The sequence below is a fragment of the Pleuronectes platessa genome, chromosome 19 (assembly GCF_947347685.1).
Source record: "Pleuronectes platessa chromosome 19, fPlePla1.1, whole genome shotgun sequence".
In the NCBI taxonomy this organism is placed as follows: Eukaryota; Metazoa; Chordata; class Actinopteri; order Pleuronectiformes; family Pleuronectidae; genus Pleuronectes; species Pleuronectes platessa.
The window spans coordinates 21,422,700-21,448,427 of record NC_070644.1 but is presented as its reverse complement, the minus strand read 5'-3'; the positions used below and the strand labels follow the sequence as shown (position 1 = coordinate 21,448,427).

The 25,728-nt window shown below is 46.8% G+C and overlaps 4 protein-coding genes across 7 annotated transcripts; all 4 read left to right on the top strand.

Moving 5' to 3' along the window:
* Positions 1-477: 477 nt before the first annotated feature.
* Positions 478-5,609, top strand: c19h18orf54 (chromosome 19 C18orf54 homolog). Of its 3 annotated transcripts, none has more exons than XR_008333047.1 (15): positions 478-689; positions 1,081-1,216; positions 1,520-1,676; positions 1,774-1,941; positions 2,249-2,387; positions 2,490-2,541; positions 2,649-2,826; positions 2,991-3,073; positions 3,380-3,476; positions 3,596-3,682; positions 4,116-4,176; positions 4,258-4,309; positions 4,451-4,777; positions 4,866-4,915; positions 5,244-5,330. XR_008333047.1 is itself a non-coding variant. In XM_053411024.1 (15 exons), the coding sequence occupies exons 2-15, from the start codon at positions 1,082-1,084 to the stop codon at positions 5,386-5,388; spliced, it is 1,572 nt and encodes a 523-aa protein (XP_053266999.1). In that variant the 5' UTR covers positions 479-689; position 1,081; the 3' UTR covers positions 5,389-5,609. The 3 variants fall into 3 exon arrangements, 1 of the variants encoding a protein (XP_053266999.1); XM_053411024.1 differs by having other exon boundaries at positions 479-689; positions 4,451-4,618; positions 5,244-5,609; XR_008333046.1 differs by having other exon boundaries at positions 4,866-5,387.
* A 620-nt stretch (positions 5,610-6,229) lies between these two features.
* Positions 6,230-17,034, top strand: wdr91 (WD repeat domain 91). Its single transcript, XM_053411020.1, has 18 exons — positions 6,230-6,385; positions 6,779-6,915; positions 6,991-7,170; positions 10,173-10,380; positions 10,472-10,554; positions 10,654-10,763; positions 12,537-12,708; positions 13,468-13,638; positions 14,054-14,247; positions 14,332-14,386; positions 14,474-14,569; positions 14,873-14,967; positions 15,072-15,225; positions 15,347-15,455; positions 15,857-15,969; positions 16,052-16,159; positions 16,240-16,329; positions 16,733-17,034. The coding sequence occupies exons 2-18, from the start codon at positions 6,793-6,795 to the stop codon at positions 16,895-16,897; spliced, it is 2,226 nt and encodes a 741-aa protein (XP_053266995.1). The 5' UTR covers positions 6,230-6,385; positions 6,779-6,792; the 3' UTR covers positions 16,898-17,034.
* A 465-nt stretch (positions 17,035-17,499) lies between these two features.
* Positions 17,500-20,721, top strand: LOC128424686 (cilia- and flagella-associated protein 251). Of its 2 annotated transcripts, XM_053411021.1 has the most exons (3): positions 17,500-17,653; positions 17,746-18,501; positions 18,777-20,721. In XM_053411021.1, the coding sequence occupies exons 2-3, from the start codon at positions 17,914-17,916 to the stop codon at positions 19,026-19,028; spliced, it is 840 nt and encodes a 279-aa protein (XP_053266996.1). In that variant the 5' UTR covers positions 17,500-17,653; positions 17,746-17,913; the 3' UTR covers positions 19,029-20,721. The 2 variants fall into 2 exon arrangements, with proteins under 2 accessions (XP_053266996.1, XP_053266997.1); XM_053411022.1 differs by lacking the exon at positions 17,500-17,653 and having other exon boundaries at positions 17,684-18,501.
* A 524-nt stretch (positions 20,722-21,245) lies between these two features.
* On the top strand, positions 21,246-24,203 carry thap1 (THAP domain containing, apoptosis associated protein 1). Its single transcript, XM_053411023.1, has 3 exons — positions 21,246-21,431; positions 21,767-21,959; positions 22,478-24,203. Exons 1-3 carry the CDS (start codon positions 21,361-21,363, stop codon positions 22,862-22,864), a joined length of 651 nt encoding a protein of 216 aa, XP_053266998.1. The 5' UTR covers positions 21,246-21,360; the 3' UTR covers positions 22,865-24,203.
* Positions 24,204-25,728: the final 1,525 nt, after the last annotated feature.

The following is a 25,728-nucleotide window of genomic DNA, read 5'->3' as shown; positions in this document are numbered from 1 at the left end:
AATATAAACACTTTACTATAAGGATCTCTTCATTTGAGCTCCTGTCCATGAAGGAGGAGACAGAAATGAAGATGTGACACACTGTGCTAGCAGCCACTTAAATTACAACCAGTAGACATGAGAATTCACTAAGTCGGGCTGAGGGTAGAGCATCACAAAGAGACAAATGAAAAACGTGTGTCAAGAATACTGGGACATAAACGACACAGACATCTTTATAATATACAAAAACATGTTGGTATAGAAGGAGGCTGCAGAAACAGAACTGACGAGTCATTACCTGTCTCAGGACGAACAGGACTCAATCCGCCACTTTAGAGATCAACAGCAGTGGAGCTGGGTTCTATAGTTAGGGTTAGGGTCAGGGTAACCCTAACCCTAACTATAGAACCCGCTTGGAGACGCATCACAGGAGGAGCAGCTCGGCACAGGCTGATAACAGGAGGATGCAGGCTGGTCTAACGTTCCACACTCCAGTCCTGTAGGTGGCGCTGATGCAATTGAGCTTGTTTTCAAACAGCCAACAAATCAAAAGAAGAAGAATGGAACAGAACTTATTTTGAGCGTGTTGTTTGTTTCACTGACGTGTGTAACGGAGCCGATGCGTGTTTAACCCGGTTTAACCCGGTTTAACTCGCTTTAACTCGGGTTCCTCCGGGATACTCAGCTTCTCAGTGAACAGTAAACATGTAAGTGTCGACCTGTAGCCTGGTGTTAGCCGCTAACAGTTAGCATTGAGTGTAGGATGCTAAGTTGAGTCCTGAAAACATCGCGTTATTACAGACGTTATAAACACGCTATTAGCTCCAAGCTAACTTAACACGCACTAATCACTGAATACGTTTGTTTTACTCTGGTCTTGGTTGTTCAGCCGCTGGCTAGGCTAAAGTTAACCTCGTCAACACACGTGGATGTATTCTGACAGTTAAGTGTCACTGGTCAGTGTCTGGTGCACCACTGGTCAGTGTCTGGTGCACCACTGGTCAGTGTCTGGTTCACTGGTCAGTGTCTGTGATTTACTTGTAGATTTGGTGATGCAGGCCTCCCACTCCGCTCACTGTTGTGGTTTTGTGTTTCCAGAATGGACAGTCTCCGCCTGGTGGGTGAGTTTCTGTCTCCGGAGTCGACGGTGACGTCCCTGATGTCCAACACCGGTCGTCTGAGGAGCAGCCTCCTGCCTCCTGAACTCAGCAGCAGCATCAGATACAGAAACAAGGTTCACTTGGATTCTACTGTTTCTACTCGGGCTTATTCTCTCGAACAGTGATGGATTATTCTTGTTTGTCAGCCATTTAATTTATCTGGCAAACAATCCTGGTTCTTTATGAACCAATGTAGAATTTAACTTCTCCTAGAAGTTCAATGAAAGATGTTAATGGATTTATTTTCTTCATGATTTTAATGCTGTGAGTTAAACCCGTCCAGTGGCCTCAGACTGAACCGCCCACAGAGATGAGGTTTATGGTTCTAGTCTTTCTAGATCTATTTCATTAATGTTCTTCACTGGTGGATTTTGCAGGACTACGACTCGGCCTCAGCGGCGCTGGACGCCTACATCGCAGACTTTGAGAGTAGTTGTCAGAACTGCAGGTTTCCAGCAGGAGGACTCGTCCTGCCTCGTAGTCTCCTGTCCGCGCCGAGCAGACCCAGAGTCAGCACACTCAGAAACAAAGATGGTAGGTCACGATTCAGATGCTGTCAATTTCCAGGTCTTTCTCTATCAGTTAAAGTTTTCTTTGGTATCCTTCTTATGTTGTTTGCTTTTACCCATAGTTCTCAGGGAGAGTTTGACTGAGAGAGAGCTGGACTTCCTGAACCTGCCCGTCTCCTCCCTTCATCACGGTGCTAACAGAGACCGACTCTCGATGACGACAGACGAGCTGCTGTCAATCCCTAACGATGGAACGATGCCTGTCACTCATACTTCTGCCTTTATCCAAGGTCTTTGAACACATCGTCTGTGTTCCTCTGGCACCTCAAACCTCCTCCAGTCTTAAAACATCTCACCACTCCTCTGCCATGAACCTCCAAGTTTCTAAATGCATCACCCCAGTCTGTATCCAAGATCTTAGAAGTTATCACTGGCACTTTCCTCCTAATCTGTGTCTTTAAACGCATCTTATTGTCACATGAAACACACAACTTTGTGTCAGACATGGACTGAATGATGCCTGGTTTGACAGAATATACATTTTGGTAGATTACACACTAACAGCATTGTGGTGTGACGTCTCGTGTGTTGCTCCAGGCCTCGTGTCTCAGGCTGGAGCCTCACAGCTCCACTGCTCCTCCTCCAGTTCAGGACCTAGAAACTGTGCTGGGGTCAGTGACAGCTTCACCAACCCCCAGCTGAACCACCACCACCCTCAACTGACCAGGAACTCCAGGTGGATGCAGCTGCCACTTGTGTGTATCATTGAAGTGTGTCCTGACAGATCTCTGTGCTGTGATTGTTCTTCATCATTTCATAACTTTCTCCTCTTCACCAGGTGCAGAGGAGGAGGAGCAGCCATGTTCAAAACACATGACAACAAATTCCCTGTGAGCAGCTTCAATGTGACTATACTTCACATGCCTCTTAGGATCTGAGTCTTGTGTCGTGCTCTAACTGAGTGTCAGTATTCCCTCTGTCTGTATCCGTCTGTCAGTCCGCACACAGAGCCGCAGGGTCAGAGGTCACAGAGCCGTCCTCAGTTCCTCCTCACTGGTTCAGCAGCAGCAGGGCTGACTGGGAGCCCTCTGGAACCAGCAGCATCCCCGACCTGAACCACCCAGCAGGGGTCCAGGGCTGCAGCGAGTCGCAGCCACAGCTGTGGGACGACTACAGTAAAACATTCTTATTAAAACATTTCACACCCCAAGCGAGCTCAGACTGGAAATGAGTTTGAATTAGAATCATCTGTAGTAAATCTGCCATCATGTAAACTGAGCGTGCTCTCAGGCTGAGAGAACGTTGAAGGTATTAGAGGAGGTGTGTTTTCTTCTTCCAGGTTTTCCTGCAGCTGTGAGAACCAGAGCTCCGTCCTGGGTAGCAGAGCTCGAGGAAGATGATCTCGACCAGACACGTTCACAGGTCAGAGAAAGTCTTCTCTAAGGTCCACTGGAACCTTCATCCTCATGTGACAGTCGTCATCAGTGGACGGCGCTGGCTTAGTTGTCGACATCGTTGAATTTCCTTCCGGGGACAAATAAAGTTGTTTTGAATTTGAACATCAGGCAAGCAGGAAGTTAACGTTTGAGGAAAAGCTCATTTTCAGTTTGCTGCAGAATCTGAATTTGCTTCTCTTCAGAAGTCTGATGATGCTGATTCTGCATACAACAGTATATGTAATTGCTTTAGTGATAATTGTGTGTGTGTTGTGGGTGTGTGTGTCGACAGGTTGGAGATCTGAGGCTTCAGTTAGCTGATCAGATTTCACTGCTCGCTACAGAGAGGAAAAGCTCCGACATCATGGACACTCACAAGATGTTCATAGGTAAGAAGTCACCGAATGATCGATTGAATTTCTGCAGCATGTATTACACAACTCATTAGTGCTGACAATATTCCACATGTTATATGTGGTTCAGCTGCGTGTTCTTCTCTTCTCTTCAGACAACAGGATCGAGTGTTTGATCCAGAAGGCCGATCATGTGTTGAACTCTCTGTGTCAGAGCTGTGACGGAGCAGATAAACCTGCAGGTGAATTGTCTCAATGAGTATTGTGTGATAAAGCATTGAAAGCTCACGACAGCAGAACGGGCTGATCTTATGGCTCGGTGCGGGGGCCTCTTCTTTTTATATTCATAAGTTTGGACAGGATGTGACAGATGTCTCCATTTGGAGGCTGGTGAGCTGCTGTGGTGGTTCAAAGTGCTTCTAACGTTACACCTTGTCCGGCCTGAACGTGCTTACTGCTGATGAGACCGAGTGTCTTTTCTAACTCAAGCAGAAGTCCACAGAAAATCCCTTCAGTGGTCCCTCGTGAGGGAGAACTCATCGAGAGGGTTGATACCTGTCAGTCGCTCGTCTTCTCATTGATGACTCTTACTTTTCAATCAACAGATGTTTTTGGGCAAACCGATAAATCTTTCATTGGATATTTTCTTATTGAATAACTGTTTTTGTTCCCTAGTTAGTCCAGTGAACACTGAGGAGCTGCTCAGTTCATCCTCACGCTGTCCTTCATTAACTCTGTAAGATTTATTTACACTCATATTGTTAGTTCTGATTCATAAGACCTGGACACACTGATGATCGTTGTGTTGAACCTGCAGGGACCCAGCAGCAGGGGGCGGCACAGAGGCTCTGAGTGACAGAGGAGCTGAGGTACGTTTTTCTGTTTCACTGCTGCTTCCTCACTTACTTTCATTATATGACAGATTTGACTTCAGTGAATGGACACGAGTCCAAATGATCTGCTGACAGATCCAGGATCACATCGCCCACACTGTCTGCTGTCTCTCCCAGGCTTCGAGCAGCGGTCTCCGTGGTACCTGGAAGCAGCCCGGTCCAGTGGAGGCTCTGAAACAGATGCTGTTCAGACTGCAGGCGGTGGAGACCAAGCTTCAGCGACACGAAGAAGAAGCATCAGAAGCTCAAACGCACCCTGACAGGCTGCAGGCTCCAGGGACGCAGGTGGAAACTCTCGTGTTTCAGAGCAAACAAACAATAAATAGGATTCATTTCAGTTCCTGAACGCACCTCAGGACTGTCAACATCCAGCTGTGAGGAGACCACCTCCCTGCAGCTGCTCTCAGATCTGCACTGAACCCTCCAGGAGCTTCTCTGGAGGAGGTGTGCAGAAAACCTGCTGCTGTGTTGTTCAGCTGTGACACACAAACTGTTGTTTCCCACAGTGACTCAGATTGTGTTTGTGTTACAGACGACTGAAGTAGAGCTGGAGAGTTTTTCTGGTGGACCGTCACTACACAGGTAAATGACCCTGAACACATCACACATTGAATTAACACCAGAACGACTGCGGAGATGATCGATACCATTGACTGTGAAGAAAAGATGGAAGTGCCGACTCTGCCTCTTCCAGACATGAAGCTGAACTAAGATAAGATCAAACCTTTTGATCCGGTGAAGTTCACTTGTTACAGCAGCAGGCAAGAGAATAAAGAAATATAAAAAGGCAATAGATTAAAAATATAGCTCAGATATGAACGCTGCCATCTTGTGGTGACGGCGTCGTGATCGTAGCTAATTAAAGTCAAACTAATCACAAACATGTGGTGGATTCTGTCTCCGTCCTTAGAGCTCTGCATCACCTGAGTCGTCTGAAGCTCCTGGTGGACGAACCCAGGGAGATGAACAGAGAGGAGGAGAGAGATGAAGATGAAGGACGCTACTCTTCCTCATCTGCTGACGGACTCATCTGTACGCAGCTCAAACTCTCCTAAAGCTCACGTTAGTTTTCTCACTGTCCGGGAAGAATCTGGATGAATGTTGGAGAGGAGAAGGTGATGTGCATGGAAACCAGAACTGAGACTGAACCAGACCCGATGAGGAGCCAATGAAAAGTGTGTGGAAGTGACGAGAAGTGTTGATGTGAGGAAGCTGAGAAAGTTGGAAACATGGTCTGATCTCGGTTTCTCCATTAAAGTCTCTGAACTTTGGGAAATCTCCTTGTTTTTCACAGAATCATTTAGATTGGATTATAAATCTTTCTTCACATTCAGATTTTGTTATGGTTCTGCTCTCAACCCTCGCTCGCACTCTAACAGCTCCTGCTTGTGCTCCAACTGTGTGTTGACCCCCCCCCCCCCCCCCCACACCACCACTTTGTGCACATGGTGGGGGTCACGACCTCATGGATACTGTAAGGGAAATGTGACAATAAAATTATTAATAAAAAACAATCTTTAGATGTTAATAATCACTGCATATCAAAATCTATGTGTCCTTGGATGCCAATCTTTTAATAAATGAAAAACCCACCGCTTAAGCCAATCAGAATCAAGCATCAGAAAGTTCCTGTCTCGCTGCCTCCTGCTGAAGAAAAGATCCGAGAACCAGACTGAAGACGACTCAGCTGCTGAACCAACAGAACCACAGACAGCACAGACAGCACTGACAGCACTGACAGACCTACAACCAGGATAGATGAACTGTCGACTCATTTTTTAAATAATTATTTAAATAGTCCTGTTTTAATAAAGTTGTTGTAATGACGGTCTTTGTCCGAGAGGGTCGCTGTTAGTTCCAGCTGCACGTCACATGATCCGTCACATGATTCGTCACATGATCCGTCACATGATCCCAATACAGGAAGAGACTTCTCTTTGTTGTTTGAGTCTTTGCTTCAGAAAATGATCGAGAATCTGAAACTGGATGAAAAATAAACTGAAGCTTTTAGTTTCAACTCAAATCAGCGTGACTCGATCCGGATCCACCGAGGTACGTGCGATTCAAGACTCCGGTAGAAACGTGAAGACCGGAAGTGAAACGTGATGAACATGTTTCAAATGTTTAAAAGAAACTGTTCGACTTCAGCTCTTTCATGTGACGTCATGTAGCTTGATTGATTTTTACATGAGTTTAGTTTGAAGAGAAAAAACATTTTAATTTTAATGTTGTTTCCAAATCTCTAGTGAAAACAATCGTTGCTGTGACATGTTTATCTGTGTTTGTTGTTTGTTTCACGTTCAGCTCCACAGCTGATTGGCCCATTCACTTCAACTACAAAGTTCTGTTTGTTAAATGTGGCTGCCTCAAGGCATTATGGGATGGATCTTCTGCTTTGTTTCTCTACCTCTGTAAAGAGGTAATGTCATCACTGCTCGTCTGCAGGGTCAGAGGTCACCATGGGCTCAGCAGTGGAGAGGACAGACGAACACGTGAGGGAGTATCTGATCTACCGAGGCTTCACCAGCACCATGAAGCACCTGGACAGTGAGATCAAAGCCGACAAGGAGAAAGGCTTCAGGGTACGACTGAGGGAAGCCAGCACGGAGCCAATCAAAGAAGATCACGGTTTAATCTGACATGTTCTTCTTCTGCAGGTGGATAAGATCATCGACCAGCTGCAGCAGTTCATCCAGAGCTTCGACCTGTTTGGTCTGAAGGAATACTGGCTCTACCTGGACAGACGTCTGTTCTGCAGACTGGAAGACGTCTACAGGTCCACCGTCAACAAGCTGAGGACCAGCCTGTACAGATACTACGTCATCAACACCATCCAGGTAACATCCTGCAGAGAGACCAGCTGCTTCCACACATGAGCTCTGGAAAATAGAGTCAGTGTCTGTGAAGCAGCGGCAGGTTGTCGGGTCGACTCGTTCAAACAGGAACATGTGGGAGCATCCAGGCGAGGGGCGGAGCCTGTAGAGCAGCAGGGGCGGAGCCTGTAGAGCAGCAGGAGGTGGAGCCTGTAGTGCAGCATGGGCGAAGCCTGTAGAGCAGCAGGAGGCGGAGTCTGTAGAGCAGCATGGGCGAAGCCTGTAGAGGAGCAGGAGGCGGAGCCTGTAGAGCAGCAGGAAGCGGAGCCTATAGAGCAGCAGGAGGCGGAGCCTGTAGTGCAGCATGGGCGAAGCCTGTAGAGCAGCAGGAGGCGAAGCCTGTAGAGCAGCAGGAGGCGGAGTCTGTAGAGCAGCATGGGCGAAGCCTGTAGAGGGGCAGGAGGCGGAGCCTGTAGAGCAGCAGGAAGCGGAGCCTGTAGAGCAGCAGGGGCGGAGCCTGTAGAGCAGCAGGAGGTGGAGCCTGTAGTGCAGCATGGGCGAAGCCTGTAGAGCAGCAGGAGGTGGAGCCTGTAGAGGAGCAGGAGGCGGAGCCTGTGGAGCAGCAGGAAGCGGAGCCTATAGAGCAGCAGGAGGCGAAGCCTGTAGAGGAGCAGGAGGCGGAGCCTGTAGAGCAGCAGGAGGCGGAGCCTGTATAGGTGCAGGAGGCGGAGCCTGTAGAGCAGCAGGAGGCGGGACATGATGTGTAAACTCTGCTGTGGACAGATCATTGTTGTTGTTTACAGCTCCTCCACACCGGAGTCGGCCCTCATCACCAGAAGATCTGGAATCTCCTCGTGTTTCCAAGTTGACGTCTTCGTCTTCTACGTGTCCGGCTCCTCTTCTTCATCCTGAGATGTTTGTGTTCTTCAGTTTCACGTCACGTGTTAGAAACCTCATCAACACGTCCACTCGCTCACTGGGAAGCTTCCACACATTGTCCTGCTGGTTCCTCTCATGGACCCACTCTGATCCAGAAACATTGGGCCTCATTTACGAACATACGCGCCGAAATGTTTTTACTCTCGGCAGAAAATATGTGCATTCGCAAAATCGCTGCTGGATTCGTGACACCAGCCGATTTTGCTCTCACCACCATGTGTATGTTGGTGAATCAGAATCCTTCTCCAGGGACAGGTGAGCGTCCGGTCTCTGTGACATCAAACCGAGATGCATCTCCACCTGGAGTCTGCTGAATAGTTCTCAGTCTGCTGCTCCAGGACAGACGGTCCGCTCTGTGTCGGCGTCTGTTTCCTCCTCTGACCTGCGCTCACTTTAAATGCTTTTGTATTTATTTAGTGCTTTTCTAGTCTTGATGACTCAAAGCTCTTTACAGTACAGTTTTACAGTAACCCACACATTCATACAGTGCATCTGTAAGCAGCACAGCGTTGTTCTATGAGGAGCAAATCAGGGTTCAGCATCTTGCCCAAGGACACTTCGGCATGCAGATGGGAAAGACTGGGGATCGAACTACCGACCTTCAGGTTGGAGGACGACTGCTCTACCCAACAGCCACAGGCGCCCTTTACACTTTACCAACAAACACCATCACTGATCACAAGTTTCCAGGACACGTACAGGACGTCTACTTTGTGTTGGTTTGATTCTCTAGAGCAGGGGTTTTCAACCGGGGGTCCGCGGCCCCCTGGTGGTCTGCGACGGCATTGCAGGGGGTCCGCGAAATTCGCTTTGATATTCAACATATTTCCAGATTACTGAAAAATATCTAAAATAAGAAAAATATGTCTAAAATAATATAAAGGTGATGAGGGGAACCTTGAACCGGCTTGGGGCTAGAAGCTGCCAGTAGGTTTCCCCTGTGTATGCGTGTTAAAGGTAGATGTAGAAGAGCGGTTGAGCAGGTAGAAAACTCTCAGGAGGTGTTGGAGATGTAGTTTGTATGATGGGAATTTTAATTTTCCTAAAAAGAAGGCCCAAAAGGGCAGAATTAATAATGAAAATATTAAATAAAACAAAAGAGCGAAAAACAAATACTTTGTACTAAGAAAAATTCATTGGCATAATAGCCAAAAAAAGGAGGAACACGTTAGGACCATGTCAAGAACACATCAGGAACATTTGAGGAACATGTCAGGAATAGTCAGGAACATGTGAGGAACACGTCAGGAACATTTGAGGAATAGTCAGGAACACGTCAGGAACATTTGAGGAACATGTCAGGAATAGTCAGGAACATGTGAGGAACATGTCAGGAACATTTGAGGAACATGTCAGGAACATGTGAGGAACACGTCAGGAACATGTGAGGAACACGTCAGGAACATGTGAGGAACACGTCAGGAACATGTGAGGAACACGTAAGGACCATATGAGGAACACGTCAGGAACAAGTAAGAAATAGTCAGGAACATGTGAGAAACACGTCAGGAACATGTGAGGAACACGTAAGGACCATATGAGGAACACGTCAGGAACATGTCAGGAACACGTCAGGAACACGTCAGGAACAAGTAAGAAATGTCAGGAACACGTCAGGAACATGTCAGAAATAGTCAGGACCATGTGAGGAACCCTTCAGGAACATGTGAGGAACACGTAAGGACCATATGAGGAACACGTCAGGAACATGTCAGGAACACGTCAGGAACGAGTAAGAAATAGTCAGGAACATGTGAGAAACATGTCAGGAACATGTGAGGAACACATAAGGACCATATGAGGAACACGTCAGGAACAAGTAAGAAATAGTCAAAAACACGTCAGGAACATGTCAGAAATAGTCAGGAACATGTGAGAAACATGTCAGGAACATGTCAGAAATAGTCAGGAACATGTGAGAAACATGTCAGGAACATGTCAGAAATAGTCAGGAACATGTGAGAAACATGTCAGGAACATGTCAGAAATAGTCAGGAACATGTCTGTGCTTCAGTTCTGAAAGCAGTTGAGCTGTTCTTTGTGAAACAGAACAGTGACAACATTCCTCCGTCCTCTCGTCCCTCTAGAAAGGAACCCTGGAGAGGACTCAGGAGTTTTTCCAGAAGCAGTCCTTGGAGCTGCAGGGTCAGGCCGAGTGGAGGGATTGGTTCATCCTGCCGTTTATCCCCGCCCCTGAGCAGAACCCCGCCTTCTCTCCGTACTTCTCCCGCCAGTGGTCCGACACCTTCCTGGTGTCTCTGCACAACTTCCTGTCCGTCCTGTTCCAGTGTCTTCATATCCTTCAGCTCATGTGTGTAGATTTCACAGTGAGTGTGAGATCCTCTGTGTTTCAATGGAACGTCTTTGGTTCTTTGACTGTTTCCACCTCAGCCGGTTCTGCTGAGCTTTGACGCCGAAGTCCAGAAGATGGCGAGTATGACCGAGGAGAACGAGCAGCTCCGGCAGCTGGTGAGGAGAGGAGAGTGAGATGTGAACCATTTGTTGTTGGTAGTGATTTGTGTGGTCCGGTGCTGGTGGAGTAACGTTGTCTCCCCGTGTCTCGTCCAGCTGTTCGCTCTGCAGACGGAGAGCCGGGACCAGAGGGACGGAGACCAGATGGTTCACCACAAACTGCCGGCGTACGTCCAGAACATGGACCGACTGGGAGACACTGAGCTGTGAGACATTAACATCACTGTCTTTACTGATGACTGTCTGCAACTAAGATGGCTGCCACTCTGTTTTATGTCACATGACGAGACGAAGTCTCCAACCAAGTTATTTATTGGACGAGGAGTCGATGTTTTGGTCACATGTTCTTACTGCCTCTGTGCATCCAAGATGGCTGCCATGCTTCAAACCTAACAGAGTTAAATAAAGCGACATGAAGTTACGTGAAAAATGAAAACTGTTAGTGAGTGTTGGGAGTAGCAGTTGGCAGCCATCTTTAATCTGATCTAAATTCAGTTTCATGTGTAGGATTTACCTTCTGTCACATGACACTTACTTCACTGCATCGACTGACTGACGTTTGTTTTACTGGTATTTTATTCTGAAGGGCTGCTTGTGTTGATGGAGCAGCCGACACTCAGGGTCGTGATGAAGTCTCGAGGTTGATTTGACGTCTGAGTTTTTAGATCAGAAGTCGAAGTGTTGATTTTAAGTTCCGAGGCTTCGTGTGAAACAAGATACTTCTTTGAGAGAGGTATGTTAAAGTAACGTACCTGCTGACAGAGACATGAGATCATCATGACGGAAGAAGAGAGAGGATTTATCATTATTTTTTATTATTAATCTTTTAACAGGCTGTCATCACAAAACTCAGATTTTTGCCCCTGAAGCACTTAGACAAGAATTTTCTTCAGCGCAGACAAACCTGCTTATGTGTCCGTTCATATAGAAAATACATATTTCAAAATATTTCAACTAACTTATTGTTAATGGTGGGATATTTATGTTGTTTACACTGTTTGCTGGGATGCAGTTGTTGCCTAATAAACAATTCACCTGACAATTCTTGTCAGTACGATTCGTTTTTTCTATATTTCTAAACGGGTTTCACTCGCTGACTTTAGACTGATGTACTTCAATCTAAAATTAATAATAAAATGTTAAATAAAACTTACAGATGTTTGACATTTAATGAAGGAAGTGATAAAATAAAAAATCAGGATGAGTTATTTATTAACAGATTTATTCTGCAGGATAATAAATTACATTTAAGACCATAAGAAAAGCTATGAAAGATGTGAAGGAATATCGCAGAATTACTGACACTTCATCATAACTGAAGTTGAGGTGATAAAAATAAATACATTTTGTGATACAGGACGAACACGTGTAGAGTTTGGTGTCATCGACGTAGCATTTGATGATATATTTACTGACCTAGTGGTGCTGACACAAACTGTTCTTCAAAGATCCACATGGATTTAACGTCCTGACAAATCACGTTTCTCACGAGAAAGTAAATGAAACACAAATGTTTTCTTTTGCACAAGCAACAAAACATTTTGGTCAATAAAATGTAACTTTTAACAACATATAGATTCCTGGTGAAATAGTTTCAAGGAAGAAATCCTTGAAACAACTCGTAGCTTTGTATCGGGCAGAACTCATAGAAGACATTAATCTGAGCTGCAGCTTCTGTTCGATCAGAAGAAGAAACGAGACGTCAGCTGATCTCAGTCACCATGGTTCTTCCTCTGGTTCGTCTTTTACTTCACATTCCTTCATACATTTAAAACAGGACCAGCTGATGCAACACGTCTGTGGTAAGTTACACTTTACCACTGGTTCTCTTCTGAATCCCGGTTCTGACGACAGCTGCTCGTCGGTTCTGAGCACATCTGGATGTTTTATGAATGAGTTGAAATGATGTGATAAAGTTAGAATTTCTTTTCATTCCCCAGTTTGATGATTAAATCTTCTGTCTCCTTCTGTCCTCTCAGGGACTTGGTATCGAGCCAGCGAGCCGTCGGAACCACAACCACTCCTTCCAGAAACTTCTTCTCTACAATCCTGCCACAGAGCCGACGCACGGGGGGGAGACCCCTGCAGGTCGCTGCTGGAACTTCACCAAGCCAGGCGGCCGTGAGCAGGAAGGACCCGCCAGCCAATCAGGTGAAGCTTCCCTTTATCCTCAGAGGCTGTTCCGCTGCAATGCCTGTTCAGATTCCTGCAGGGGGCAGCACTCTGTCAGTATGTTTCTTTTTCAATGACTAGATAAAGATGGACGACACATGTTCACTTCCTCCCTCTTAAAATGAAGCCAAAATATCTGAGATATGGACGAAATGGATAGTTCCTGTCGATACGTTCTCTCAACCAATCAGGAGTCAGTGTCAGCTGTCAATCATCACGTGTCAGCCTGTTTTCATATTATCATAAATCTAAATAAAACCAAACTGATCAGAAACACCTGAACATACATCAGTGAGAGAAGAACGACCTGAAATGACAGAAACATCTTTACAAACATTTATTTAACGTCCCATCTGCTAACATGGACGAGGGGGGGGGGCTTTACTTTTAGGCTTGAGATATATTTACAGTTTAGTCACAAGTTTGTGTTACGGACCAGATTCACGTACTTGTTGTGTCCTACACGTGTTACTGAGTATTCCACTAGAGGGCGCACCACAGAAATCTAACATCCAGATTCATATTCTATAAATAAAACATACTCGAGGTCACGTACTTCCCCTGCTGTTCATGTGTGTTTTGCATCCTGGTTCAAACTGACACAGGACAAGTTAAAGTGTGAATCTCTTTAGAGATGTCGTCCATCTTCATCTAGAGTCTTTGTTTATTCTGGCAGCCGTGATGCACGTCCTCTTCTGACCCGAGATCATCTTCTCTTTCTAAAATCAATGTTTTCAGCCTGCGAAGACCAAAGAGACGATGGTAACGAAGGAGGTGAAACCCGACAGCAGCCAGGCAGCGGGGGAAGAAGCTGTGAGTCCACAGACAAACCAGACGACCCAGTTCAGACACAAGAGAATCCAGGAGCATGAGAAACAGAGGAAGGAGCTTTTCTCCAAACCACCGCAGGTAGAGTTCTCCTCTGATCCAGCCCCGTTCAGGCCTCTGGGTCGAGCCCCCCCCTGTAGACGTGTCCCCCCCCCCAGAGCCCCACCCTGCACCCTGCACCCCCCCACCTCCTGCCCCCGGCTCCGCAGACCACCAGAGCTGTGATGGCTCCGCTTGGTAGCTTCACATTGTTCATTATTTTCATCAAAATAAAATTATACATTGATTCTGAAATCAGTGGAAATGTTGAGAAACATCAAATTTCTTAAGAAAGTAAAGAAAAGTCCTGGATCTGCACCGGAGTGTTTCAGTCTCTGACCTTCACCAGGTGAACTGGATGGTTCAGAGGTTCTGGTGTCAACCTCGAACAGAACTCCTGCAGACGCCTCGTGGAAATCATCTTCTCTAACTGCATCATTTCACCTGTCGTCCTCAGAGAGAGGGAGAGGCTGCGGAGGTGGAGTCTCCTGCTGAGACCGCCATCGAGCCCCCTGACTCCGCCTCCTCCTCTCACAGCAGGAGCGGAGGAGGAGGAGGAGCAGAGGGAGGAGGTGTGTCAGCAGAACAGCCTTTTATCAAACTCAGCCAGGAGGAATATGGAGAGCACCACTCATCCATCATGCACTGCAGGTCTGACTTCAGTTACCTGGTCATCGCTCTGAAGGTCCAGAACCGACCCTCATCTTCTTTTCTTTCCTTCCTCCTGTTTTCCAGAGTTGACTGCTCTGGTCGGCGAGTTGCCAGTTTGGATGTAGATGGAGTCATCAAGGTGATTGATCTGTATGAACAGAGATTCTTATATTAACAAACTGAAACCACATGACAGACCCGTCGTCTTCCTCCTCCTCTTCCTCAGGTGTGGTCATTCAACCCCATCATACAGACTAAAGCCACCATCATGTCCAAGTCTCCTCTTCTGTCTCTGGAGTGGGCGACCAAACCCGACAGACTGGTACGAGCAGCCGGCTGCACCTTCACAATAAGAGAATAACCTGATATCACAGATTCTACCATCAATCAAATCTGTTCTGTTCTAGGAAATCCATCTTTATTCTGAAAACAGAAAACACGTCTGTCCTGGTTTTATGTGTATGTGAAGAGAAACGGACAAGAATAACAGCCAATGGATAAAAATATATTATATAACTTGAAAATATTCAAATATATTACATAACAAAGCATATTTGAATGATGATTCCAATAAACTATGTGTGTATGTGTGTGTGTCTCCCTGTGTGTGTGTGTGTGTGTTCAGTTGCTGCTGGGCAGCGGTGTCGGCACCGTGCGTCTTTACGATACAGACGCCAAGAAGAATCTGTATGAGATGAACATTGATGAAACTCACCCCCGGTAGGTTGTGACCTGTAGTTTGACTCTGCGTCAGTAGAAGAGTCAAACTACTAAGAGTCAAAAAGAGTCAAACTACTCGTTAACACGACTCGTCTCCGTGGCAGCATCTTGTCTCTCGCCTGCAGTCCCAGCGGCTCGTCCTTCGTGTGCTCGGCGGCGGCGCTCAGTCCGTCGGGAGGCGTCGAGTCGGGTCCTCCACTTCCTGCACCGGTGTCTGGACAGCTGCTGCTCTGGGACACCAAGACCGTCAAGCAGCAGGTACTAACCAGCTAGTTCCGTTAGTTAACTGACAGGCGAGTTAGTTAAAGTCATAGTTGAGAGAGAACAGTCAGTATTGTGTTTGTATTGACTGTGACTGTTATTCTGATTGGCACCACAGCTCCGCTTCTCGTTGGAACCTGAACCAGTTGCTGTTAACTGCACGGCCTTCAACCACAACGGGAACCTGCTGGTGACCGGAGCGGCCGACGGGGTCATCCGACTGTTCGGTCAGTTTCCTCGTCAGTTACATCTGCTCCCTGCGTTCAGCAGAAGTCTTTTCAACACTGGACAGATTCACTCCCACTCACAATGTGGAGTCGTGTGGAGAGAGCGACCTTTGACCTCAACAACTCTGTGTTCTGCCTCCTTCAAACACCTGACACCAAAATCTAGGTTCCTTCAATTGATGCTGAATTTCATGAAGCACACCGGAGAAAATCTATGAATGGCTCCAACACAACAAAGAAAAATAATAATTTAATTAAGTAAAAGCTTTCATATGGGCTGATTTGTATCAACCCGGCTCTGGCTAGGCCCACGTGTTCTACACATGTCAACATGCTGTGGTTCTACTTGTCCCAGTGATCTGCAGAACGTTGACTCTCAGCTCTGAACTCTGTTGACGCAGACATGCAGCGGTACGAGAGCGCGATGAGCTGGAGAGCTCACGACGGAGAGGTGTACAGCGTGGAGTTCAGCTACGATGAAAACACCGTCTTCAGCATCGGACAGGACGGAAAGGTCCGTTGTTATTTTCATGGAAATTCATCTGCGTGGATGTCAACAGATTCCAAAAGCTTGTGTTGTGTGTTTGTGTGTTCAGTTCATCCAGTGGAACATCCACCGCTGTGGGGTGAAGCAGTCGGAGCAGGTTGTCTCTCAGGACGCCACCGGACCCTTCGTCCTGTCGGGATACAGCGGATACAAACAGGTACACAACTTTACCACGCAAACAACTGACTTTCACCACAATAACTCATTCATATCTGAATCTGTAAACACAATCTTCAGGTTCAGGTTCCTCGAGGTCGACTCTTCGCCTTCGACTCTGAAGGACAACACGTCCTGATGTGTTCCAGCTCTGGAGGACTCATAAACAGAGTAAATAACCTTCATCCTCCTCATCATCAGTCTACTCATCAGGATCCAAACCCAGAAGCTGTGGTTAAACTTATCATAAATGTTTGATCATTTATATTTATATATTCAGGATTGTTATTTGTACTGAATAATTTTATTTGTTCATTATTTTTAAATCAGGACATAACTGAAGTATTTTTCTTGTTATTCTTTAAGTTATTAGTAGTAGTGGAAATCAGCTGATTAATAATATTGTATTTGTCCAATTTTTTGTAATTTGTGATATTAACTCATATTTATTAAATGTATATGTTTAATTTTAGTGCATTTAATTCTTAGAGTACTTTCTATAATTTTAATTCAACCCTAGTTGACTAGTTAACAGATATCTGTATTCACATATTTTGTGACCCCCCCCATCCAGCTGACCAATGGGGAGCCGGCTCTGGACAGCGTGCTGGCGCTGGGCGGACACAAAGCGCCGGTGGTCACAGTGGACTGGTGCTCTGCGGTGGACTGTGGCACCTGCCTCACGGCGTCCATGGATGGAAAGATCAAACTGAGCACGCTCCTGGCACAGAAGTCCTGACTGAGGGGTCAGAGGTCAGAGGTCATCAGACGGAGAATCTCATAAACATGTCATCAACTTAACGATGTGACAGAAGCAGTGAAAACTCCACAACCTGTTGTAATCTCATATAAATATTAAAGTTTAGTTCCATCTGAGTGCTGCTGTCTTTCTTTCTTAGCTGCTTCCTCACTCAGGAGAGCCGAGTCACCTGATGGATCAATGTTCCTTCTCCTGTATCTCCAGCTCCTGAAGGAAACATCATGTTCAGCAGCTGAAGGATCCACCAGCTGCTCTGCATGAGTCACTGTTTACTGCTGGAAATAACCCTTCATGCTCTGTATAAAATACAAATATATGAGATAAAAGAATTTCTAACACCTTTTCCTGTTGATTGGAACGAGATGCACGGATGAGAAGCAACTTAAGACTGTTGCTCTGTATCATAAATCATCGTTCACTATGAAAAGTCCTATTTGGTTTCAAACTGAGCTTATTCAACCGTTCTTCATTTGTTTACTCACGTCTTGTGAAGGACTTTGTTCCTTCACACATCATGAAAGAAAGAAATGAGTCTGATGTGCAGGTTCACATCTGTTCTTATGAATTCTTCTTATTTTACTTTCATTCAGATGTTTTTATCTTTATACCAGTCAGTCCTGTGGTGCAGTGTCTCGCCTCTGCCGCAGGGGGCGCTCTAAGAACACACGCAGTGATGCTGTGCAGTGAAGAAGAAGAGGAGTCAGGAGCCATAATAAACAGTCTTGATAACAGGAGGTAAAAAAAACTCTTCAATCTTATAAATCTTTATTTTCCTCTGACGAACAGAACCTGTCATTTAATCCGTTCTGATATAAACGCGCCCGCAGGAGGATCCGGTGTCCCGTCGTGTTGTGACGTGTCTCCGCAGGGACGTCCGGGCGCTGGCTGCTAGCTCCTAGCTGCTAGCTGCTAGCTGTTAGCGGCTCCAGGAGCGTGTTTCCTCCCGGTTCCTCTCACATGTCCCCGGTCTCCGGTCTCCGGTCTCGCCCGCAGACATGGAGAGTTTGTACAAGAGGAAAATGTTCGCGTCGATGCGGAAAACCAAAGTGGACGCGTCGAAGAAGCGTCAGATCGGCCTGCCCGCCTCCATCCTGGACGACAGTGACGAAGGCTCCTTCTCCTCCGCCTCCTCCTCCTCCTGCTCCTCCGGATCCGAGTCCGACTTCCAGAGCTCCCCAGAGGAGGGCAGCGAGCAGAGCCGCCGGGACCGGAGCGAGTCCGGGGCGAGCTCCAGCGACCACAGCCGCTCAGTGACCCGCAGGAAGCGCTCGTTCCTGGGAGGCGACGACAGCTCCTCGTCCTCCAGCCCCGAGGAGGAGGAGGAGCAGAAGAAGAAGAAGGAGGACAGGAGCCAGCCGAAGAGGACGGTGCAGCCCAGGAAGAGGAGCAGGCTGCAGCGGCAGGACGAGTCCGACTCCGACCATGTGGAGGAGAAGCGGAGAGTGGAGGAGAAGCGGAGAGAGGAGGAGAAGGTGAGAGAGGAGGAGAAGCTGAAGAGGAGGCAGAGACACAACAAGCTGCTGGCGCTGTCCCGGAGGGTGAAGGCCCGGGTCCCCAACCGGAGGAGGACCCGTGTGAAGCAGGTACACAGCGGGAGACACACAGCGGGAGACACACAGGGGGACACACACAGGGGGAGACACACACACAGCGGGGCACACACAGGGGGAGACACACAGCGGGAGACACACAGGGGGACACACACAGGGGGACACACACAGGGGGAGATGGATACACAGCGGGGCACACACACGCACACACACCTGGACACTGACACTGGACTTTAGAATAAACAACAACTACTGTGAGTGTAACGTGTATTTTCAGTGTCAAAGTGTAACATGTGTTTGTTTCTCAGGGTGACACTGATGAAGACGAGGATGAGTCCCCTGGTGATGAACATCAGGACGGAGGAGAAAACAGCAGCAAGAAAGAGTTGACAGGAGGTAAAGAAGGAGGCAGGGAGGAGAAGAAGAGGAAACGGGAAGAACAGCAGGATGAGAACGAGGAGGAAGAAGAGGAAGAACAGCAGGATGAGAACGAGGAGGAAGAAGAGGAAGAACAGCAGGATGAGAACGAGGAAGAGGAGGAGAACAAGGGAAAGAAGTAGATCCACAGAGTCCTGGAGAAAGAAAGAGTTTGAATGTGAAGGACTCAGAAACTGTAGTGATCTGAAAATGGATCATAATTCTTTTTTTCTTCCTCAGAATGTCGGAGCACTAAGAATTGTTGTTTTATGGTCATAGCTTGTTCCTATAGCCACGGACACGGGATCTGATTAGCTCAGTGGACGATGAAGAGGAGACGCTCTTCATCTCTGATCTACTGACACATGTCCAGCCAGAACTTTTTAACTTAAAGCAACGTGATGTAACAGTTACTGAGCCACAGCGCCCCCTGCAGCCATACATGCTTCACTCTGTCTCTGATGTCTCATGTAAGAAGTCTCAGTGTGTTGACTCGGAGTCGTCCCACTGAACTGAACCCCCGCTGCACACTGGTTTCACTGGTTTCACTGGTTTCACCCACCACTCCCCATCTCCTCCTGCTGACTTTTCTTTTACTGATGAAGAGAAAGTCGTTAATAGACTGTTTCCGTGACAACAAAAGGAGAGACATCAAACAAGTCCCAGAGTGCATTGCAGAACAAAACGTCCAATCAGAAAGCTTTGCAGCTCTGATGTCACAGGCTGCAGATGGACAGTGGCCGCTGAGGCTTGTGGGAGCTGTAGTATTCAGAGACAGTCAATCTACCCAGAGTTCAGATGCTGCTCAGTTTTCTTTTCTTCATTTGAACGACAGATTGAATTGAGCGGTTTCCTGCTGCTGGGTCACATCAGCAGAGGATTCAAACCCTCTGATCAACACGTCATCTTGTACACTCGCCTTTCCTCCATGATAGTTTAAAACCAGCAGAGTGTCTGTGTGTTTCAGGAGCTTTGTCCATCGCTGCTTTAAGTTATATGAATGAGAATGAAGTGGATATGTTTTGGACTGTTGGTCTAAGACAAAGATATTCTGACATTTCATATTCTAGAAGATTAATATAAACATATTGGATGTGTCTGAGATACTAAAACTCTACAGGAGTTTGACCTCAGCTCAAACCTTTGTAAAATTGTGTGTTGTAAAGAAAAAGAATGAAGACCTGCGATGTGGTTGAAAGATCAACTGCATTAAAGAGCAGAAAGAAATAATCTTTAGACCCATATTGATCCAAATCTCTCTTTTTATCTTCATCACTGAACACACACAGCTGAGAGGAACTAAACAAGACTCAGACTGTAAAAGAAACCATACGAGTGCTTTTTTTAATTAAATTGGTCAAAGCGTTTTAGTGAATGTTCGTTTGTCACAAGAACACATTGTGTGTTCCTTGTGAAGTTCAACATTCTCTTTGAACTCGTATCATTTCTTTTACGTTACAGTGACGCATCATGTGCTCATGTACAAACTCACCCAAAGCTTGGTCTTTCTTCCCTCCCCTCTTTCCTGCTCCTCTTTAATCTGACCTTCATCCCTCCCTCCTCAGTCTGTAGCTGTTTCCCCAAGGGCGAGCTCACCAGGTCCTTAAAGAGCAGGAGGAAGCTGCAGGTTCCAGGGACTGAGCCTCAGGGCTTTGAAGACTCGCTGCAGTTTGTTTCACAGAATCATGATGACTCGCGTATGTATCATGGTTACATATCAGTGCTGTGTATTTCCCAGTGTATCCTGGACTTGTTACTGTGTAATGCTCTTCAGACCAAACCTGCTCTGTTGAAAACATCAGTTTTATTAATAAAGTTTCCTTCTTTAAAAGGTTATTTGTGGAAAATCCTCACATCTTCACTTGTTTCCGATGAACTCCTGTGTTCACCTCGTGAAACCTGATCTACGAGCTGTCGCCTCAGACACGGATGTTTATGCAAATTCTCTCTCTCTCAAAAATCTTTGTGAACAAAACAATGAAGAGTGAAATAAATATTCATCTGAAATAAGGTATTTAGTTTTTAAAATTGTGCTTTTTATTGTTATTTTCTATAAAAGTTCTTATATGAAAACATTTGGTGATTTAATAACTTCACTATTTATACGTAAACCCAAATGTATTAATATTAGAAGTCTTTAAAGATACATTAAGTCTGTTCCCTCCAGTGATTGGGGTTAACGTTGTACGCAGTTGTAATGTGTGACGCAGTCTGGAGTCTAGAACTACATTTCCCTGAAGCCCTCGACTGTAGCGAGCCAAAGGGGCGTGTCTGCATGTCGCTCCCTGGTGGCAGCAGTGAGTAACTACTGGAAGGCGAGCTCGACCAATCAGAGCTGCGACCGTAGGTCAGGTGACTGGATGTCCGCCGCCATGTTCGTTAGTGGCAGTGAAGCCAGTGAGGAGGAGGAGGAGCAGCTGCGGAGTCTCGGTCAACGGGAGTCCGGCTCAGAGTGCGTGTTGTCCGGGGAGAGTCATGGTCCAGACGTGCTCAGCCTACGGATGTAAGAACCGGTACCACAAAGACAAAGATGTCTCCTTCCACAAGTGAGTCCTGCCGCGGAGCTAGTTAGCATTAGCCACATCAGAGACCTGACTGTGAAAGTAGAAACTGCTCCTCACAGCACAACACAACAACACAAACAACACAAACAACACGACACATCCCCGCGTCCGGACACTTCATCCTTCAATTTGTTATTCACCAACAATAAAGTTTCTGTCAGATGAATGTTTGTGACAAGTCTCATGACAAGTTCGACACACACACACACACACACACAGAGACACACACAGCAGCACACGGGAGGTCATGACAGGATGCTGGTGCAGTTGACACCATGTGTCTCTTTGTGTTGCTGACGGACTCACGGACTCCGCAGGTTTCCTCTGGCGCGTCCAGATGTGTGTGGGAAGTGGGTGGCAGCGATGAGGAGGAACAACTTCAAACCGACGAAGTACAGCAACATCTGCTCCACGCACTTCACGGAGGACTGCTTCAAGAGGGAGTGCAACAACCGGGTGTTGAAGGAGAGCGCCGTGCCGTCCCTGTTCAGCTTCAGCCTCAGCATCAAGGTGAACACACACTGAGTCCTGACGTGTGTGTGCAGCTCCATGTCCTTCAACTTGTGTTTCACCTTCATCCAGATGATGTTCAGCTTGTTCTCACCTGCTCTTTTATTCCGGTGCAATCCGGTGTGAACCCAGAACCTCTTGTTCCACCGCCGCCCACACGTACACCTTTCCTTCATGTGTTTGTGAAATCAGCTGAGCAGCACAGAGACTCTTTAGAGGTCGTGCTTTCACTTCAAAACAAAATGTATTATATTTCATCAGCTGTGCTTTGTGTTTGCACTGTTTCACCAAGGTCAGACTTTGTCTTCAGCTTGGACCATCATGTTCTTCAAACTTTACTTCAGTTAAGTTTCTAGAACTTGTGGTGGACGGGCACATTACATTTCATTTAGAAATCATATTTGGTCAAAACGTTTTCAAAGATGATCACAGATCGAGGTGTAGATCGGACTCGTTCACACCTTCTCTGCTCAGAGGGTTCACAGCGACAGAACTTGTGTGTGTTCTGTGTCCGACAGCCCGAGGCCCTGGAGACTCCGTTCCCCTCGGAGATCCACTTCCCTCTCTCTCTGCCGCTGACCTCTGACCCGGTGGAGGAGGAGGCGGACCCTGAGCCTGGGAGGAGCCTGCCCGACACCATGGTGGTGTCCTGCGACCACAACTACACGGCGGAGGACTCCGTGAGGCAGAAGAGGCGCATCGAGCAGCTGGAGGATCAGCTGGAGCGTCTGAGGAAGAAGCTGAAGACCACGCAGCAGAAGTGTCGGCGGCAGGAGCGACAGCTGAAGAGGCTGAAGGCCGTCTGCAAGGGGCCCCGGGCCCCAAGGGAGGCGCCCGGGGCCCTGGGCGAGGGATACGTGATTCTACCCAAACAAATGTACCAGACACTCCGAGGCATGGAGTGATGAGGAGACCAGTTCAGATGAAACATGGGATTGTGCTGCAGGTTCAGTCTCAGGACTCTGAGCAGACACAAGCTGCTGAGCAGGAGTCTGGAGGAGTCCAGGGTTTAGAACAGAGCAGGAGTCCGGAGGAGTCCAGGGTTTAGAACTGAGCAGGAGTCCAGAGGAGTCCAGGGTTTAGAACTGAGCAGGAGTCCAGAGGAGTCCAGGGTTTAGAACTGAGCAGGAGTCTGGAGGAGTCCAGGGTTTAGAACAGAGCAGGAGTCCAGAGGAGTCCAGGATTTAGAACTGAGCAGGAGTCTGGAGGAGTCCAGGGTTTAGAACAGAGCAGGAGTCCGGAGGAGTCCAGGGTTTAGAACTGAGCAGGAGTCTGGAGGAGTCCAGGGTTTAGAGCAGAGCAGGAGTCCAGAGGAGTCCAGGGTTTAGAACAGAGCAGGAGTCCGGAGGAGTCCAGGGTTTAGAACTGAGCAGGAGTCCAGAGGAGTCCAGGGTTTAGAACAGAGCAGGAGCTTTACTCTTCACACTGGTGCAGTGACTCCAGGAATCACAGACTGTGAATGAAGATCGACGACAGGACTGCTCCCAAAAGTGAAGCCAAAGCCTCTATCACCCCCTGGTGTCTGGCTGCAGTATAGCTCATAAACCTCCTCCATGTTAGCAGATGGGACATGAACCAAACTAAGAAATCAAATAGATGTTAAATAAATGTTTGTAAAGATGTTTCTGTCATTTCAGCTCGTTCTTATCTCTGATGTTTGTTCAAGTTTCTGATCAGTTCGGTTTGAATCAGTTATTTGATGATATGAAACAGGCGGAGACATGATGATTGACAGCTGAGACTGACTCCTGATTGGTCGAGAGGATCTTTCAACAGGAGCTTCACTCCACGACCAATACTGCACAGTCATCACCTCAAGATGGCCGCGTTTGTATCTGAGATATTTTGGAGATCTTTATTTACAGTGTTTATTTACATTCTGGTCTTTATTTACAGTCTGGTCTTTATTCACAGTGTTTATTTACAGTCTGGTCTTTATTCACAGTGTTTATTTACAGTCTGGTCTTTATTCACAGTGTCCAGTACATTTACACATTAGAGGCTGAACTCTGAACTAATCCTTTAACGACGTTGGATCTGCAGATTGTTTTAGACGCTGCAGAAAAATGCGTCTGTAAAACCTGCAGACTTTGCTCTGGGAACTTTCCCATGATCCTCAGTGAAATGGATCCAACAATACAGAATAATATAAACATGAAATACTTGAGTGACTTTTGAAGACGTTTGTGTTTTTCTGTCCAAAGTCCCAGGACATGTTTGATGAAATAAACAGTTCAGGTCTCAGTGTCGGAATGTTCCATTAATAAGAGAAAACACCAACATCACAACTTACTCATATCAATATTTAGATTTAACATTTGAAAATCTGCTGACATTAATATTGATACTGCTTGAAGAACCTTGAATTCAACTGTTTCACTCTAACAGTTGTCTAAGTGACAAACTGCAGTGATACTTTGTGCCAGCAGGTGGGGCTACAGAGCTGTCAGGTTCAGACCACGTGTTCTCATCCGACCTGACTCATGTGAACACGTGAACCTTCACTGACACACAAATGGCTGTGATTGGCTGCAGCTGTGATTAATGGATCCTTTTCCAGGAGATTGAACCCCCCCCCCCCCCCCCATGTTAATCAAAGTATTTAAATATAAACGGCTCATTCCAGAGTTAAGAAAACACTTCATACAAATAGATGATTAATCACTAGTGAAAACATGATAATAGATCCTTTCACCTGGATCCGTTTGTCACGTGACTTCAGCGTCACATGACTAAACCTCAAACTTTGATTTGGAGGCTGAAGAGTTGAACTCTGGTTTGTTTTCAATGTGATGACGTTAAATGTCCGAGGTAGATCTCATCCAACACTGAATATAAATATATCACCAATCCCTGCACCTTAGAACCGCACGTGCCCATAACTCTCTTACTCTATATATTGTTGTTCTATATTGTTGTTTGTACAGTGCACCAAACACACCAAGGCAATTTCCTGTATGTGCAAATATACATGGCAACAAAAATAATTCTGATTCTGATTCTGAAATATGTCTGATGCTTTTCATCAAGATCCATCAATCATTCATTTAAGTTTTAAAATAATTAATCCTGAACTATAAAACTGAGTTTACTGTTGATCTGTCGTGAAACCCTGTCAACCAACAAACTAACATTTCCTGATCACGTTCCTCTTCCCCAGAGGATGAACCCTGCAGATTAGAATGAGCTCTGCAGCGCCACCCTCTGGACAAAGTTCAGTTGAATCATCAGTGTGTGTATTCTGTGATGAACGCCTCAGGATGTCCCATACAGGCCCCGCCCCCTCTGATAACGTCTGATAACCATGAAGCTCCTCCGGCCCCAGTCTGACCAGTCTGAACCATGAAGCTCCTCCAGCCCCAGTCTAACCAGTCTGAACCATGAAGCTCCTCCAGCCCCAGTCTGACCAGTCTGAACCATGAAGCTCCTCCAGCCCCAGTCTGACCAGTCTGATAACCATGAAGCTCCTCCAGCCCCAGTCTGACCAGTCTGATAACCATGAAGCTCCTCCGGCCCCAGTCTGACCAGTCTGATAACCATGAAGCTCCTCCAGCCCCAGTCTGACCAGTCTGATAACCATGAAGCTCCTCCAGCCCCAGTCTGACCAGTCTGATAACCATGAAGCTCCTCCGGCCCCAGTCTGACCAGTCTGATAACCATGAAGCTCCTCCAGCCCCAGTCTGACCAGTCTGATAACCATGAAGCTCCTCCGGTCCCAGTCTGACCAGTCTGAACCATGAAGCTCCTCCAGCCCCAGTCTGACCAGTCT

What these genes read in the sequence shown, in the direction of transcription:
- LOC128424686 (XM_053411021.1), top strand. Translation starts at nt 17,914, where the DNA reads ATGGAGAGTTTGTACAAGAGGAAAATGTTCGCGTCGATGCGGAAAACC. An exon ending in GGAGGACCCGTGTGAAGCAG is followed by an intron (nt 18,502 to 18,776) that starts GTACACAGCGGG and finishes TTTGTTTCTCAG; the next exon opens with GGTGACACTGATGAAGACGA.
- thap1 (XM_053411023.1), top strand. Translation starts at nt 21,361, where the DNA reads ATGGTCCAGACGTGCTCAGCCTACGGATGTAAGAACCGGTACCACAAA. An exon ending in AAAGATGTCTCCTTCCACAA is followed by an intron (nt 21,432 to 21,766) that starts GTGAGTCCTGCC and finishes CGGACTCCGCAG; the next exon opens with GTTTCCTCTGGCGCGTCCAG. An exon ending in GCTTCAGCCTCAGCATCAAG is followed by an intron (nt 21,960 to 22,477) that starts GTGAACACACAC and finishes TGTGTCCGACAG; the next exon opens with CCCGAGGCCCTGGAGACTCC.
- c19h18orf54 (XM_053411024.1), top strand. Translation starts at nt 1,082, where the DNA reads ATGGACAGTCTCCGCCTGGTGGGTGAGTTTCTGTCTCCGGAGTCGACG. An exon ending in ACAGCTGTGGGACGACTACA is followed by an intron (nt 2,827 to 2,990) that starts GTAAAACATTCT and finishes TTCTTCTTCCAG; the next exon opens with GTTTTCCTGCAGCTGTGAGA. An exon ending in TGAGTGACAGAGGAGCTGAG is followed by an intron (nt 4,310 to 4,450) that starts GTACGTTTTTCT and finishes TGTCTCTCCCAG; the next exon opens with GCTTCGAGCAGCGGTCTCCG.
- wdr91 (XM_053411020.1), top strand. Translation starts at nt 6,793, where the DNA reads ATGGGCTCAGCAGTGGAGAGGACAGACGAACACGTGAGGGAGTATCTG. An exon ending in TCATCCATCATGCACTGCAG is followed by an intron (nt 14,248 to 14,331) that starts GTCTGACTTCAG and finishes CCTGTTTTCCAG; the next exon opens with AGTTGACTGCTCTGGTCGGC. An exon ending in GATACAGCGGATACAAACAG is followed by an intron (nt 16,160 to 16,239) that starts GTACACAACTTT and finishes CACAATCTTCAG; the next exon opens with GTTCAGGTTCCTCGAGGTCG.